General features: G+C 41.7%; 1 protein-coding gene across 16 annotated transcripts in view; it reads left to right on the top strand.

The window, feature by feature from the left end:
* The window catches only part of DMD (dystrophin), a 2249390-nt gene that overhangs the window by 2100873 nt on the left and 130042 nt on the right, over positions 1–18475 (top strand). For all 16 annotated transcript variants that reach the window (XM_070067426.2, XM_051827673.3, XM_070067427.2 and 13 more), the window contains one exon: positions 3746–3807. In XM_070067426.2, the coding sequence (XP_069923527.2) occupies positions 3746–3807 (62 nt within the window). The remainder of the gene's footprint in view (positions 1–3745; positions 3808–18475) is intronic.

Below are 18475 nucleotides of genomic sequence, written 5' to 3'. Positions count from 1 at the left end.
GAGAGCAGTAGATATTTGTTACTTTTTCTAAGTGTTTAATGTTTGTTTTTAAGAAACTAAAACAGCAATTCCAATAAGTCTGATTCTTCCAGCACTGACAGCAGGAACAGCTCTGAGGCACTTATAATAACCTTGCACACTACTTGAAACTAAAGAAGGTGAGAGAAAATTTAAATGGTGTGTTAGGAAATTAGGTCAGCCCTGTGCTCAGTGGAGTAATGTTTTAGTTTCTTATTATTGACAAGTAGATGTTGCTGGGGTCTTTTGTCCTAGCCAGTGATTTTATGTTTTAATTTGCATCAGGTTCCTATCAGGGCCTCCAATAAAAAGGCAAAGGAGAGTTTACTGTGATTTGTACAAATAAAAAAAGGAAACTCTTAGTTTGAAGATGGCTCAGAGAGGCACATCTGATGCCAGACTTTGGAACAGGCAGCATCAGAATCAATGACATTTTTTTAAAGATCGTTCATGAAACCCATGTCTGTATTAATGTATGTACCGCCTTGCGATCTCTCTGTTGGGCATCATTGTTCTCAGGAAAGCTGAATGAAGATGGACCCATTAATGTGGGAACAGGTTTCAGAATCTCTGTATTGGTTGGATATGTGCTTAGGGCGTGTGTTTCCCTTGTGGAAAGTGTGGTGCACAAAAGAGACAATTACCAAAAACAGTCCCACCCACCCCCCTCCCCTCCCCCCCTCCCCAGCATACCCAGTAAAGTGTGAGCTGCTTCTCGGAGTTCCTGAGAATTCTCTAGTGTTCTCAAAGACAGGCACAAAGTAAGAAACGCAGCTGTAAAATGGGGCTCGATCACAGGCAAAAAAAAAAAAAATCGGTTTGTTCTGCAAAGGAGACGAGAGATATGAGTTATGCAAATTGGTGCTTACTATTTCATCCATTCCGTTTTCATCTTTCCTATCTATTTTGGGGGTCAAGTCTATCCTGGCACAGCTTCTGGAGTCGGCACAGGTAGAAAATACCCATGTATCGTGAAGGAAATATTGGTTCATCACACAGTTACCAAAAATTCCCAGTGCTTTTCAGCTATGTTGCCAAGCGTTTTTAGCATTCAGTGATGAAAAGATGATTTTTCTAGTTTCGCGGATTAGTCACACTCTTCATTCTTTTCTTCTTTCCACTTGCGTTCACTTCTTTCACTTAATACTGGTTTGCAATTGAAGTGAAAGTAAGACTGCCAAGGTGAAATCTAAATCTGTTTTTCTGGTTACTTTGCATTGCTTGCAAATAAAAGGCTTGTGTGTTGGAGGGGAAGAAGGTAACAGTAGGTTGGGCTGGGGAATTATTTGAGGAGTTCATTTATCTGTTGTTCATGTCCCCCAGACTCAGGAGACTAGTACCTGTCAAAAACTAGTAACAGACAAATGAGGAATAGAATTGGGGGCCATAGAATTTCTTCTGTCTGCCACTAAAGGACATTTCAGTTTCACTAAGGACTGGTGAATTACAAAATAATTTCTAAACCCTTTTCATGATGTTAACCTCCAAAATAAATTCCTTAAAAAAGGTAGACATATACTGATGCCAACAGTCGTGAGAATTCTTTTCCTTTTGGAGGTGGGGCACTACACGAAGCTTGCATTTTCTCTCTCCATGTGGGATTCTCCTGTAAATTGTATGCACGTTTCTGCTTCTCATTGCTTTTAGAGTTGCATTTGATACAAATTTATTCTTTTCCATGTTCCTCCCATTTGAAGTCCTTTCCAGATGGTGGCTTTTCTGTCTGGCCGGGTTTATCAGCTCAGCCACACGTTTTTCTGCAGATCTGTTAAAGATGCTACAGTAGTCCTCTCGAATGTCCTGTTGATGGGACCCTGTTATTACGCAGTGTGCCTAGTGGGCGCATGTCCTCTGCTCTCCTCTTTGTCCCTGGTGCGCACATCTGGATGACCTCTGGGCTTGGGCGACGCCTGAATGCAGGGTGGTCTCAGTAGAAAGTAACCTCTCTTTGCTCCGCACTTGTGTACGGAATTGGTACACAATCGCTTTCCGAGCTAAAAAATGCCGAGAACAAGCAACACTTTTTCCATGAAGCTGCAAGCTGCAGCCTCCTTGTGCTGTGCATATAAAGTACCAGTCCCGCCTACCCCTTCTCCAGATTATAAACCAACTTGGCCATGGGGTTGCCTACAAGTCCTTAACACTTGGATGTTGCTCTGGTCCGTTCCCTCGATTGATAAGCCCCTCTCGCACTCCTCAAATGCCGATTGTGTCCGTGGAGAAGAAAATCAGAAATCAACATATTTGGCGGAGACTGAAGCAGTCCTTCACAAGTGGACTTTTTTCCCAAGTTGATTTTAGTAGCCTTCATGGTTCAAGCACTGAACGGCCGGTGAACTTGTACTTTTGGGGTAATTTCCATATGTCTTTGCGAGATTATGATTCTTTTGGACTGATCAAACCACTTGAAGTGTTTCTTTTTACTTACGTTTCCAGACGGAGGTAATGCACATTGAGTGTTGATGTGGCTCTTTAGGAAGGCTCTTCCTTAGGCTGGACTGAATTCCAGCAGTTGGAGCTACATCGATATTGTAATCAACTAAGACAAGGTTGGCTTTTAACGGACGGTGCTTTGGGGGGTCACACGATAACAAAAATAACTGCATATTAAGTACCAAAAGGTACTGATCACTTCCCTACCACTTCCTTTAACTCCACTGGGTGAGCTGGCTTGCCCTAAATATCACGGCTGGTAGGGTGCAGAGCCCTGAAATTCATAACCTGTGCAGAAGCCACTGGGCATCGTTGCTTCTCCAGACTCCTCTTCAAGTGCCCAAATTTGAACTCTTTCTCTTCTCTTCCTCTCTACCCTTCCTCCACAAAGATGACAAATAAGCCCTACGTATGAGTACCAAAATACGGTTCAAAGCTGCCCTTTCACTTTTTCAAAGCCCTTCATGGAATCCCCAGAATATGATGCTGTGGTTGATATATATAGATGGACCACAGTAAGGAAAAGTAGATGTAGTTATCTCTCCCAGGTTTATTCATGGAAACTGAGTGAGGAACAAAGGTGTTTTGTTCTTTTCCTGACCTGATAGCAGGCAACCACAGTTCAAGAAGTAGAAGAGAACTGTGAGTGCTATTCAGGCCCAAGTCAACAGAACAGGGGTGTAGTGGTGTGTGGCGGTCGGAGCGTAAAAGGCCTCAGAGTGATGAGTAATGGGAAGAAGGTCGGTGTGTTCGTCCGGCACTGTGGAAGACGAAAGGAAGTCCAGGTATCAAGGCTGTGGGGTCTGGATACGTCGAAGGAGTAATAGGAAAGTGTCAAGGGCAGGGAAAGCAAATGCGAAGTGAAGTGATGTGTATCTATTCAACCACCGGTGTCTCTTTGACAGTCAAATGACAATTACCAGGATGCTTTCTGTATTTTCCATATCAGATGGCTGAATCAGTCCTGGTCTTCGGTTATTGATTGCGTAACAAGGTCAATTTTATCATAGGAGAAGTACAGTCGGACTTGTGGGTGCAAAAAGGAAACACATTCTGGAGCCGGCTCATGCTCATGCTGCTTTTCCCTTTGAAAGTGAAGCTGGGGCAGGGGTGGGGTTGGGGAGGGGAGGGTGGGCTTTCTGCCTGCAAGCTAAACATTGTTCAGTGTACTATGGAGACCTTGGAAGTACACACGCCGAGTGATTCCAAAGCAAACCCGTCGTCATTGTCGGTGTGCCTTTTCTCTACTACACGTTGTAAATTCTAAAGTCTCTCCTTATGTTCTGTGTTTCAGCCATGAGACCCAGACAACTTGCTGGGACCATCCCAAAATGACCGAGCTCTACCAGTCTTTAGGTAAGGACACGGCTGTGTTTCTTCCAGGTTAAGCGATGGGTGCCTTTCAGAGTGACGTAGTTTGTGGTATGCCAGTCATTTGTTGTAGAAATGTATATCACCAGCCTAGGGCAGTGGCACCTTGATTCTCAAAATGGACAATCAGCATGCTTTTTGTCCAGACACTTAGAGTTTCATTGATTCCTGAGAAGCCAAACACATCTGCGACGTCCTATAGGTCTTTGTAGTTTCTTTTACTGCCAGAACGAATGGAAAAACACTTGTAATTTACAACATTTTTTCCCATGAAGAACAAAAACTATTTCAAGTGATTCTTATTGATTTCTTCCGTGTGAAAGCAAGACAGCGCTATGGCCAAACCACAGATGTCGTGTAAAGGAATCTTTGGCTGTCTATCCGGGACTCACAATTCCTGAGGTCATGAGTATGAACATTTACCGTGGCTTGTTTTGTGTTTCTGTGAGACCTTGACAGGTGTTTATTTTATTTTTTTTCCCCCTCGTAACTTGGAACTTTTTGAACAGGCACACGGTATACAAATAAGGGAGAAAACATGGATCTTTTTCACACTGGACAACGATGGTCTATTCTGTCATTTTAGGTCTGTAGGGAATATTCAGAAATGAATTTTCTTCCAGTGCGGCTACTTTTTTGTTTAAAAAAAATTGTAACTCAAAGTTAGTCTTTTCTGCTTTACACATGTTTGTGGATGGACAAATTTGCAGATTAAAATGCGTGAGGTGAAATCTTTGGACTTAAAATTGCATGATAAAGCCCATTGGAATCAGTGCTTAACCATAAATTCTGTACGTGTAGACATATGTGGGGTGTGTTTCTGTCACAGGTTTCCGCTGGTTAATGAATTGTACCTATTGAGACAGCAAGGAATAGGGGAAGAGCTATTAGCCAAAAAATTGTTTTGTTAAACTGTTTTTCTAATTATAAATGATAAAAACTTCTGCTAAGAAGTCTAAAATATACAAATAAAAAGCATAAAAAAGAGTCACTTATAGTTCTGCTACCTCCATACATCCCATACATTTTAAGTCATTAGGTCATGTCCCTCCAGTAGTTGAGTGTGTAAATTTTTACAAATTTAAGTAAATTTAAGGGAATTTGCGATCAGCTAATCTTCAGGTGCTACATTTTCAGTGCCTGCAGAGTGTTTTCAGCTTATAATGCCGGACCACAGGTGAGAAATGAATGCTTGCATTTTGGCAAATGAGTGGGTAAAGGGCTTCATTCGAAGCTGCAAACAGTGGTGCTGGCCAAGCTGGTCTTCCTAGCCTGGGACCTTCAGGACCTCTGATTGTTCAGGAAAAACTAGAATCTCATTAAAGAGCTGGTTTCCACTTGTTTGTGAACACCCTGATGATGATGATGATGATGATGATGATTATTTTAAAAGACTTATTTATTTATTTGAAAGGCAGAGTTACAGAGAGGCAGAGAGACAGAGGCAGAGAGAGGTCTTCCATCTGCTGGTTCACTCCCCAGATGGCCGCAACAGCCGGAGCTGCGCCGATCCAAAACCAGGAGCCAGGAGCTTCCTCTGGGTCTCCCATGAGGGTGCAGGGGCCCAAGGACTTGGGCCATCTTCTTCTGTTTTCCCAGGCCATAGCAGAGAGCTGGATCAGAAGAGGAGCAGTCAGGACTCAAACCCAGCGCCCATACGGGATGCTGGCACTGCAGGCAGTGGCTCTACCCACTAAACCACAGTGCCAGCCCCCACCATCCTGATTATTACCTGTGATTTACTCTTAACTTTTTCCCACTCCAGTTACAGTTGTTTTTAGTTGTAATATTTTAATTTTATTTAGAAATAATTGTGGACAGGAGTTTGGCACAATGGTTAAGAAGCAGCTTGGAATGCCCACATTCCATGTCAGAGTGCTGGGGTTCAAGTCCCAGCTCTGCTTCATATTCTGGTTCCTGCTGATGCGCATCCTAGGAGGGATCTGGTGATGGTTCAAGTACTTTGGTGGTACCTGCCACCCACATGGGAGACCTGGGTTGAGTTCCTGGTCCCAGCTTCAGTCGAAAGTAGTTGCTGGCATTTGAGGAATGAACAAGTGGATGGAAGGTCTCTCTGTGTTTGTCCCTTTCAAAGAAACAAAAAAATTTCAATAAAGTAATTATTACTTTATAGTACATTTATCAGTATAATTATATCACTATATAATAAAAATATATTGATATTAGCATTTGTTCTAATTTTTAAGTTAAAGGTATAAACAGGCTAACAAAAGAGGAGAAAAAGCAAATATAATTCACTACCCCTCTTGGAGTTAAATAAAGGTTAAAAATCTAGTATATTTCCTTAGACATTTCTTCTGCAGATAGACATTTTACATTGTTTTATAACCTACTTTTTTTCAAAAGCCTTCCACTGCCATATTTTCACTTCATTGTATTCTCTAACCAGGCACTTTTAATTATTCTACAGTGAAAGATTGTAAACATGATTGATAAAAAAGCTAATTATGGACTATCAATGAATAGGTGTTTGCATCTTCAATAGCAATTACATTTACAGTCATATCTCTAAAGGTTTCTTCGTAGTTTGGATGTGATGGTGAAGTCAAAGCTGGTAATCTGGCCTGGCTTGTGACTCGGGACAAATGACTTGAATTTGAAAGATAGAGTATTTTATAGTCACAGAGGATTTTAATGCTCATATATTACAATCTTAATATTTTATTAAAGCAAAGGTATAATTTGCATATAATGAATACAGCTGTCATAAATGTGTGATCAATTCCAGTCCCCTTTGGACTTCTGTTTCTTGCTAGTCTCATAATAAATATCTTACAAATGAACTAGCTGTTGAAATTTACTTTCTAATTTTTTGGACTAATATTTCTGGTACTTTCGTACAATCACATGCTGCTTAGGCTGTTACCTAAGTGGTTATTCACGAACTAACATAACACATTTATTGAGGGCCTACTGTTAACGTGCTGTACAAGTGACGTGTCAGCAACCAACCTGCATGCTGGGTGGTAGCAGCATCTGCATTGCTCAGAACCATGAAAGATCCGGGGCTTTGGGCACCATCAGCATCCAAACTAATATTCAAACCAGAGCACCCTCAACCCATTCTGAAGTGTCCCAGTAGCTGCCGTTAACCAATGAGAATCCATGACAGAAGGCATGGCTAGCTGTGTACACTGACAGCCCACATGCATATAGGGAAGGAATTTATGTTTGAACATCCTGATTTTCATGGACTTTGACAAGTAACTTTAAACACAAGAAGATCATTTCATGAATTTTTGGTCTCAAAATGTGTTCAGTCACAGAAGAAAGCAAACCTCTGAAAAATTTTAGTGCTACAGAGGAGAGTACTAATTTTTTTTAAAAAAAAAATACTTATTTGAAAGACAGAGTTAGAGACAGATCTTGCATCCACTGGTTCATTCCTCAAATGGCTACAATGGCTAGAGCTGGGCCAATCTGAAGCCAGGAACCAGGAGCCTCATCCAGGTCTTCCATGTGGGTACAGGGGCCCAAGGACTTGGGCCAACTTCTGCTGATTTCCCAGGCCATAGCAGAGAGCTGGATCGCAAGTGGAGCAGCCGGGGCTCGAACTGACACCCATATGGGATGCTGGCACTGCAGGCGGCGGCTTTACTTGCTGTGCCACAGCACCAGCTGAAATTAATTTTGTATTCTCAAAAGATCTCAGATGGCTTTTTAGAGAGGACTTTCATGAAATGTTTGAAATATTGGTGTTTTGTCTTTATTTTTGGGCTGGGTGCCTGTGAGAAAATTCTGAATTATGATGAAAGTACTGTTGGGCTCACACATAAACAAAATAAGACTGGGTAAAGAAAGAATTGAAATGTTCACAGTGTTGACCTGACAGTCATTAGGGATTTGAGTCTCCAAAAAATTTTGTGCATGACATTAATGACTTGGCAAAAGCCTTGTCTTAGGTTTTCGTGAAGAATTCATCACTAAGAACAACTTAAAAATAATTTTCTTGCAGCATTATTCTGTAACTACCCCCAGTAGTCAAAGAATGGTTGTGGGGTAAGTGGGATATATATAGAAAAAAAGTTTCTCATATCTACTATTTATATCTTTACAATGAGAGTAATGGACAAAAGTATGTAAGAATTTTGTTTTTCTCTTACTTTGGGCTGAGGGTGGGGCAGATTGTATCCAAAACTTGGCTGTGATTATAATTTTCCAAGAGGTATGTTTAGGCTGACCCCGCAGACGAATGGATTTCTAAACGTTTAATCATTCCTATTTTTAAAAATGCCCATTCTAGAGGGGGTGTTGGGGTGCACAGGGTTGAACTACCACATCAGAGTGCTTGGATTCAAGTCTTGCTTTGCCTCTGACCCAGCTTCCTGTTCACGTGCACTGTGGGAGACAGCAGATGATGACCTGGGTAGCTGGATTCGTGTCACCCATGGGGGAGACCAGGACGGACTTCCAGGTCCTGGCTTCAGCCTGGCCCAACACCTGCTGTTGTGGGCTCTGGGGGAGTGAACCAGTAGATGGACGATCTCTCTATCTCTATCTCTTTCTCTGTTGTTCTGCCTTTCAAATAAAAATAAACATTTTAAAAAAATGCCCATTCTGAGGAAACAGGCAATAGGAAAAGATCATGCCATGCATCCACATCTTGGAGCCTGACCCAGGCAAGCTGCTAGCAGAGAGAAGCTCGTGGGATGTTTCCCGCCAGACTCGCCTGGGCCATCCATTTGTTACTGAGAGGGTACATTCTTCATGGTCCCTTCGAAGTACTTATAGGCTTGATTCGTGAGGTGGATTGCGCCTTCTGTTAGGATTTTTACAGATGTGAAGGAAAGACTCTTGTTCCAGTAGGTTATCCTGGTAATTTAAAACCTGAAGCTCTTTTAAAGCTCTAACAGGCATTTACAAAATCCGTAGATGTTAGATCGTAATACACTCTGGAATTCATTTTGAAATACTAATATAATATTGATTTATGTGAAGTGCAGTTATGTGGCTAAACATCTGTCCTTGTCTCACAATTTATGTGTAGATCAGTAAGTTCATCACTAAAATTTTAATTAAACATTAACCCCTCCCCGCCATGTAAAATGGGCTGCTTAAAAGTACTTTTAAAAAGTAGTTCTTTGTCTTACAGGGAGTGTATTCATTATCAATACAATAAAATCTTTATGTGGTGCCCTGAGAGTGTCACTCTAAACTATAAGTTTTTACATTAGTTATGCCATCAATACAGTGCAGGAATAGCAGTTTCTGAAGGAGACAGAGGGAAAGATAGGATGGATAGGATAATGTGAAGAGAGAATCACTAAGCTTCCGAAAGTTAACTGACTATTTTGAACACTTCCTTAAAACCCGGATGCACGGTGGTAAGTGTTTGGCCTAGCAATTAGCAGGTGAATTGGAATGGCTGTGGGCCCCACACACAGTGCTTTTGGCTCTAGCTTCTAGCCCGTTCAGACCCTGGGAAGCAGTGGTGGTCAGGTGCTTGAGCCCCACCCCCGTGGGAGATCTGGATTGATTTCCTGGCTTCTGGCCCAGCCTGGGCCAGCCATTGCGGGCCTTTCGAGAGTGAACCAGCAAATGGGAGTGTTTCTCTGTCTCGCAAGGAATATCCAGGTGTACTGTACATTCTGGTATTACTTATTCTGATTTCCTTGTCCTTCATTGAAAACTTTTTTTTTTAAAAAATTATTTATTTGAAAGGCAGAGAGAGAGAGAGCAAGTACCATCCCACCTTCAGGCTCAAGCTCCAAATGTCCTCAGTAGCCCAGGCTGGACCAAGCTGAAGCCAGGAGACTAGGACTCGGGCACTCTGTGGGGGGTGGGCATCTCAGGCAGTGTCTTTACCGCTGTGCCAAATGTACACCCCCCACTGAAGCCCTTAAATCACCATTTTTTTTTTCTCTAGGATATTCATTCTGCTCCTTTGCTCTTGCCTGGGTTTTGGAACCCACTATCCAGCATGATGCTGACTTGAGTGATATAAAAGCTCTCAATTTTCATAAATGGATCTATGTGCATTGTAGAAATTCTTAGGAAAAGTGTCCTTGAAAACCCTTGTGATTTGAAAGCAGTCCATCTGCATGCGACCATTAGCCTCCTGTTTGTTGCCTACAAAGAGTTTCAAAATATTAAAAATGAGAGCTTGGTTTTAGGGTCTGATGGTTTGAGATTGGTGTGATTCTTTCGCAGTCAGAGTTGAGAGTTACTGGTTAAGTCAGGAGTCTAAGAGCTTCCAGATAGATGAGTAACATTAATTTAAAAAAAAAATGCAGCTAAGAACACTGCTACGGAAATCCTTGTACCTCTTTCCTGTTTGCCCAAGAGGAAGGAGTAGTGTAGGTGTTTGCTCATTCTCCTCCTCTTTTGATAGGTTTTCTGCATTCCATTAAGTGTTCCCTCCTGAGGATGCTCTTAGATTAGAAACGGCAGGATTCTGAATGACTATGAATTCCTTTTGCATTAGGAAGCTGTCCTAAAGCTTCCCTCAGCATATTTTGTAAAGGAAACCGTTCTCCACTAAGCTACTCAATATTTAGTTTTGCTGGGCTGTTGCCTCTAGTTCCTTGAGCATTGGTAAGTGTTAAAACCTCTGCCTTTTGATCTTCGACTGCCATAATACCTTGAACTGGAGAGCATGCTTCGATTCACCTCCCAGCTTAGATATGACCTTGGACTAGTCCCTTGCTTTCTCTTGGCTCTTAGTTTTTTTCTGATATATTACCTTGGGCAGTGATCATTCCATCTCTAAAAGTGTGTTTTTGATCTTACCCTTGGCTAAAGTGTGGCGTATTTGTGTGAATTCTATCTGCTTAACCATAATTCCGCTCTGTCACCGCTGGAATGGAGGGATGAATGATAGGGTGATCATAACGATATCAGTTGTACTTTCATTTGTGTAGCGATTCACAGAGTGCAAGTTTTCAGAAATAACCTGTGCTTAACCCTTACACAGCTGTAAGTGAGCTGGCATATGACGTGGATTTTAGATAAATTTCAGTTTCACATCCTCTGTTCTGTCTTCCCCATGAGTGTACTTCCTGTTTTTGATTTGGGAAATAAAATAACTAAATCAGTGCATGAAACAACCGTTTCCATCTCTCCGTCTGCACTTCAATAGGCTGAGATTCAAGGCTTGATTTGACTTATTTATACTGACATATGAGTAGTAGAAGATAAGGAACCCAAGACCAGAACACACGTTTTTATGACTCCCAGTTCACTGTTCTCAAAGGAATACCCATTACGCTTAGCATGAGTTATGAAACTACTTTATCAGTATAACTAAGCTGTGGGATCCCAAAACGACATTCTTTATTCCATGTCTGGCAAATTTAGCACAGCAGATTTACTCAGATATACAAAATAGAATACGTAAGACATTAAGGCTGCTATAGATGTTCTGCCTTCTACGGTCCTACTCATGAAAAAAAAAAAAAAGAATCTCTTAGCTTTCATTAGAATCAATTGATTTCTCCATTTGTAAAATAGAATTGTAATTTCCAAGTCAGAGATTTATGGCATTTTAATGAAATATTCTATTATTTTTTTCTTGTTCAAATAACTTGATTTGAAGATTCTAGTTGAAGAACATAAATAAGCAACTATTTCTGAAGTGTCTCTCCCAAAGCTTATTTCAGAAAGAAACTCAAAAAGAATTGTCTCGCAGATTTTTTACTGGTTTCCAATTTAAACGAGCTGCCAAATTACAGTTTACTTGATCCAAATCATAGGAATGCTAAGGTTACACCTGCAGCAGTGACAGAAGTGCTAGATGTGTACAATTTTATGTAGCTGGGTCTGCAGAAGCTGATTTTTGCACACGGAGAAAAGCCATCTAAAAATGTGTCTGCTCTTATTCAGACATTTCCAATATTTCTTTTTTAAGCACACAAGTCTGATTACCTCTGTATGTCTCTTGGGAACTGCAATTTTGCTGGAAAGAGATTCAGAGCGCTCAGAACACTCACATAAAATAGATAGTGAGTTTTTCAAGTCCGTACCCTCTACGGTAGTAATAAAATGACCTAAAAATATTCCGAAAGACTCTATTACGACACAGTGGATGAATCATTAGCTTATTTATGAGTTGGTGATATTCTGTGACAGTGTTTCAGAATTCGCCATTCTGCAAAGTCTTGATTACTTGCATAACTCCAGGGAAGTCCTTGTGCCCCCTCATGGATTGAAACTTATGTAACTGGGACAAATGTTATATATAAGTCTATGTGCGTGCATACAACCTATAGATCTATAAATTCCATCCATACTTTCTATCAAATAGTAATTTTGGTGAGAAAGTGATCAGTTTTATATTTTGCTTTCTGGTCATGCAAAAAGGCTGACATATTTATTGCTTTTAAGTTTCTTATTTAATTTTTATTTATGTATATGAAAGGCAGAACAACAGAGACAGACAGAGAGATCTTCCAAATACTGATTGCTTCTCCAGAAGCTAACAACAGCTAAGGCTGGAGCCAGGAGCCTAGAACTCCATCTCAGTCTCCCACATGGGTGGCAGGGACCCAAGTACTTTGAGCCATCACCCGCTGCCTCCTGGAGTATGCAGTGGCAGGAAGCTGGAACCTGGTGGAGTGGAGACTCGCGCTCTGATGTGCAGTGTGGTTCTCTTAACTGCTCAGCCAAATGTCTACCCTCCTGAGACCGTCCTTTTACAGCAGTGTTTCTCAAAGTAGTGGAGGACAGTTGTTGGTAAAAGAGCTTTTGAAAGGCACAGTGACAGTGAGAGGTCTTCCATCTGCTGGTTCACACTCCAAATGGCTACAACAACCAGGGCTGGGCAAGGCTGAAGCCAGGAGCTGGAGCTCCATCCAGGTCTCCCACATGGGTGCAGGGGCCCATGGACTTGGGCCGTCTTCTGCTGGTGTCTCTGGTGTGTTAGCAGGAAGCTACATTGGAAGCTGAGCAGCCAGGACTCAGACTGATACTCTGATATGGGATGCTGGAATCATAAGTGGAGGCTTCAACCGCTGTGCCATGATGTTGTCCTCTTGTTATTTTTAATATGCCGTACGTCATCGATTTTTGGGTGGTCCTGTGGAAACTGCCAAGTATATACTCATAATATGCATAGCTCACCACGAAAGATCAGCAGTACTTGACCAGCTCAGTACCCTGTTCTATGAGATAAACCCTTTGATCACGTGTTTTGATGTCATGGCAATGAAAAGTTACTGTACAAGTTGCATGACACACTCCATTTTTAGGAGGAAGCTTCCAGAATTTTGTGGAATACTGAAATTAACAGATAAGTTTATTTTGGTGGGAAATTTGTTTTGAAATCCAGGCATACGAGAGGCCTTTAAAAAGCTCATGGAAAGTGCATGTTATGAGAAAAGTATGCATGGATTTCAAAATTTTTATTGCCCCCAAGTCTTTTAATTCCACTTTCCATGAACTTTTTGAAGTACTCTCATCTGTCATAAAAGGACATTGGTAGATAAAGTTGCCTAAAAATTGTTATGTGGAGAGAATGGAAAAAGCCTGCGAAACAGTGCAACATGCTTTAAAAAAAATGCCTGACAAATAGTATAAACACCGAATACGTGACCGTGGTACTGTTACCGTAGAGGGCAGGGAGGGCTGAGACCATAGAAAGCCTTAAATGATTTGTTGAGGGTTGTTATGCAAAGGTTTTTGACTTGCAACATGTTGTTGAGCAGGATCTAGTCAGAAGGTATAAACCATTCCAGTTATTTCAGAGGGAAGTTAATGCAGGAGACTGGTAACTTGTGAAGCCACACGGACTGCATATAGCCTCTGTTGTCTCAGCGCTGCAGGGACAGTAGCAGAGCCCCAGATGCAGGACTGCCCCGCTGGAGCTGGAGCCTGTGGCCCGCTGGGATCCCTGAGGGGATTGTTGATGGGAGGGAGCAAGAGCCAGGAAGGAGACACAGCTACTGCCAGACCTTTTTGCTGGAGGCAGAATGAGAAAGGGAGAAACAGCCTGGCGGCTCCTCTCTTCCTGCCCTCTACTCCTGGCCAAGCTCATGTGGAAGCCAATTGGTAAGGGCACAGAAAGATGCTGTGTGATGAAGAGTAGAGTATGCAAAGGACAGAGAATGGGTCTGAGAACCAACAAGTAAGTGACTCAAGTACAGGAGACCTCACGGACCATGATGGAGAGCTGGCATTTTGGTGTGGTGGGTTAGGCTGCTGCCTGTGATGCCTGGCATCCCATGTCATCAACTCCTGGCTACTCTGCTCCCGATCCAGCTTCCTGCTACTGTGCTGGGAAGACAGTGGTTGATGGCCCAAGTGCTGGGGCCCCTGCCACCCACGTGGAAGGGTTCAGATGAAGCTCCTGGCTTTGGCCTAGAGGAATCCTGATTATTGCAGGCATTCGGGGGAGTGAACTGGCAGATGGAAGAATGATTCTCTCCCTCCCTCTCTCTCCCTCTCTCTCCCTCTCTCTCCCTCTCTCTCCCTCTCTCTCCCTCTCTCTCCCTCTCTCTCCCTCTCTCCCCCTCTCTCCACTTCTCTCCACGTATCACCCCCTTCTCCCTCCCTCTCTCCCCCTCTCCCTCCCTCCCTCCCTCTCTCCTCTGTCTCTGTTGCTCTTTCAAATAAATAAATCTTAAAGGAAAAAAAGAAAGATGGTGATGCCACCAACTGTCTGTGCCAATATACAGGGAATGAGACATATAAAAAGCCTAAAAAAAACTTTTCCAGGACTTTCTGAGTTTGAAGTGGCTTAGATAAGACACTGGTAGGGTATCCTGGGCTCTAAGGAAACTGACCAAAAAAAAAAAAAAAAGGCAAGAGGAGGTAGCAATAAAAAAATAATCTGTGCAGTCAAAACACTAAGGATGAACTCCGGTGTAGTTGATCATGCTTGAGTTGTTTATGCTCAGGACTAAATAATGAGCTTCCTTAAAGCAGAAACTGTCTTCCTCCTCTTTGTCACCAGAGCCCAGCACGTGGTAGCCTCTGAATAAATAAGTATTCATCAAGGGAAGCACAATAGAACAAGGGAGAACGATTTCGCTGAGGAAGTAGACACGTTACCATTCAGGAAGACAGAGGAGTGTAGATGATGTTTTCCTACGACAGATTATTAAACTGGCAACATGGAACTCTCTGGAAAGATGGAGTTCTCTCCAGAAAGTACAGGATTAAAAAACCTCATGCTAATATAAATAGGGAGTATGAACTAAGTGGTAGGTTTTATTGACAATTTGTTATCTAAGAAACCTCAGCGAACTGCTATTCTGGAGTTAATTTTGTCCTAAAAGAAATAACTAATTTATTCTTACAGAGAGAGAAGAACCTTTCAAAAGGTGTCTGTATGGATTTGGAATTTAAATGACAAAGAAAGGACATGCTGATGTGCTGGTAGCCCCATCTGTTCATCAGCTTATCTGTTCATAAGTTCTTGGTTTCAGTGAACATTAAAGAGTGTGCAAGCATTATGAATCATAAGCTTTAGGGTAACAGGCTAAAAACGTTATGGAAAAACTGGCTTTCTGATGATATATGAGGAGTCTTTAAAAAGTTCATGGAAAATACGTATTGTGAAATAGCTGTGCACATTTCAAAATTTCTTGGTGCCAAAATAAACTCCTCTTTCTCAATTTTTCATAAACTTTATGAGGTACTCTGGTATATAGTCATTCCCCAAATTTTAAAAAGATGAAGTGAAGTGTAAAAAGCAAATGAAAATCACCTCCCATCTCGGAACCCAGTAGTAAGTACCATTTGCTTTTTAGAGGATTGCGTCCAGTTGATTTTCTTGGGCATTTTGACCTAGTTGTCGTGAGGTGTTCTGATGCCGATCTGCCCAGCCAGCTCCCTACGTGCGTGCAAGTGACGTCGCAGGGTAAAGGCACTCTGGACGAAAATAGGCAGGCCGTTCGCAGCAGATCGATGCGGGGTGCTCACCCTGCAGTAAATGCAGTTGATGAATTTAGGTGAACAGTTTCCTACCATAAACTTAACATTTCCTCTATTTATGGTCTCAATGCGACAAGACAACTACCCTTGGCAAGTTTCAATATTACAGGGAAACTTTTGCCCTTCTTAGCAAACACGTTGAGTCAGAAATTAAACTTTGTGATGAAGGGGTATAAGTTTTCATTTTTATAATAACTGCTGTGCAAATATTCATTACCCTCACCTTAACTCTCTGGAGAGACAGAATGGCTACCAGAGTTCATCTTAAAACATTTGTGTCTGTGGTTAGCATTTTCTTTTCAAGGGTCTTACACTGTCTGTTAAGGCTTGTAGCTTCTTTCGGTTACATTTTCTGGCCAAGATGCAATTAAAGAATATGGAGCTGATAATTATTTCCACAATTGTTTCCAGTTTTTTCACCACACTAAGTAAGACCTGAGGAACATTTTTGTGCATGAAGCTTTTCCATGTTTGATTCATAGAAGTGAAGTCCTTGAGGCAAAGCAGATGAATGTTTTTAAGTTTCTTGGTATATATTGCCCGAAGCGCTCTCAAAAGGTTGTACCCATTACACTCTTAATATATATGAAAGTGCCCATGCCAGCATGGAGTAGTAGTTTTACTTTTGCTATTGTAATAGGGAAAATAAAACCATCCAATTGTTATTATTTGCATGTCTTTGATGACTAGTCACCATGGAACATTTTCTTTTAAGTGTTTGTTGGGGGTTTTTCCTTTTCAGAGTAATGTGAAAGCAAAACGAATTTAACCAAACAGACTGCTTGCACAGTTTTTCTGATATAGTGCAAGTTTTTCCTGTGTTGAAGGACTCTTGGTTACAAGACTCCTGATTGCATCAATAGTTTCTGATGACTTAGCTTTCTCTTCTCTTAAACTAAGCAAGCCTAATCCTTTTATCCATCCTCAGTGGACCTATTACTCACCCATTAGCTTAGATTTTATTATTCTCTATACTAACTCCAGTTGCTTCACATTTGTTAGGCAGTTTATCTAGAACACTGTGAATGGAGGAGGAAGGTTGCTTGCTTCCTCTGGAACCATGGAGATAAATGTATGGTATCTTCTATGGGTAGCAGGAGCAGTGTTGATCAGAGTCCTTAGGAAAAGTTGTTTGGAGAATAGAAGAAAGTAACTTTATAGGAAGGAGTTGTGTAATAGTTAAAGTAAAATGTAAGGCCAGGATATTGCAGATGGTGTACTAGCACAAGCAAAGGTGTAACTGAGAGAAGACTGGCTTATTTTTAAGTCATTATAACTATTTTTCTATGAGAATCTACTTCAGATTTTTAAAAAAGATTTATTTATTTGAAAGGCACAGAGTTACAGAGGGGCAGAGAGAGAGAGAGAGAGAGAGAAGTCTTCTATCTACTGGTTCACTCCCCAGATGGCCACCACGGCCGGAGCTGGGCCAATCTGAAGGCAGGAGCCAGGAGCCAGGAGGTTCCCCCAGCTCTCCCATGCTGGTGCAGGGGTCCAAGGACTTGGGCAGTGCTCTGCTGCTTTCCCAGGCCATAGCAGAGAGCTATATGGGATGCCAGCACTGCAGGCCATGGCTTTATCGGCTGTGCCACAGTGCCGGCCCCTGCTTCAGATTGTTGAAGCAAAACCCGATCCATTGCTGCTGGGGTAAATTAAGTGACTTGGGATGGGTGTTGTGGCACAGTCAGTTGAGCAGCCTCTTGGGACACCTGCATCAGAGTGCCTGGAACCTAGTCCCACCTCTGCTTCCAACCAGCTTTCTGCTAATGAACTTAGGAGTCAGCGGATGATGGGTCCAGTACTTGGCTCTCTGCCACCCCCATGGAAGATCCAAATGGAGTTCCAAGCCTCTGACTTTATCCTGGCCTAACTCTGGCTGTTGTGGGCATTTGGGGAGTGAACCAATAGATGAAAGGTCGATTCTCTCTCCTTATCTCCCTTTCCTCTCTCTTGGTATTTCCCTCTTTTTCTGTCATTTTGCCTTTGAAATAAATAAAAATAAAGAATGTTTTTAAAAAGTGACTTACAGAAATTTAAACTGCATTTGATGGGCAATGGGAAAACATTGACTGTTCTGAATGTAGGAATAGGAATTTGATGGAATGATTTAAGGTGGATTGGGAAGGGAGAAGATTACTTGCTTTGTGCTAATTGAGATAAGGGGGTCTTAGGAAAACAACGGGAGAAACAACAGGGAGCATGACCTTGACATTTTCTTGCCCAAGGAGAATTGCCTGAAAGTAGTGATAGATTGGGCAGATTTTAAAGAAAAGGGAAGAGTTGCAAGATGTCTTCTAGATTGGATGAAAGAGAATGGTGATACCATTGAACAATTGCAAATTGAGGCAATACAAAAGAAATCTGAATTTTATTGATGTATGTATTTATGGATTTACTTATAGTTCATCTTCTTATACAAATTTATTTTTGGCAGGTCATAAATGTATAAATTATTCCATACTATAAGCATGCATCTCTCATTAATCCTCTCAAAAGCCCTGTGAAGTACATTATTATCTACATTGTGCAGAGGAAGCTCAGAGAAAATAGGTAATTTGTTCCTATAGCATAGCTGGGATTTAAATGAACTTTTAACTCCTAAACCGGTAATTTAGCCCGTAAGCTATGCTTTCTTCCTGGGAGGTGACAGTGGCATTTTGAAGAGGAAACATCCTCCCGACATTGGAAAAGAGGAAAGGAAGAGAGATTTTAAAGTCATCAACATGATGAAATGTTACTTGCATTTTTATTGCACTTTATA

This window comes from Oryctolagus cuniculus, chromosome X (genome assembly GCF_051225735.1).
Source record: "Oryctolagus cuniculus isolate XC-2025 breed Fujian yellow rabbit chromosome X, ASM5122573v1, whole genome shotgun sequence".
NCBI lineage: Eukaryota > Metazoa > Chordata > Mammalia > Lagomorpha > Leporidae > Oryctolagus > Oryctolagus cuniculus.
This window is presented reverse-complemented; position numbering and strand designations above follow the sequence as displayed.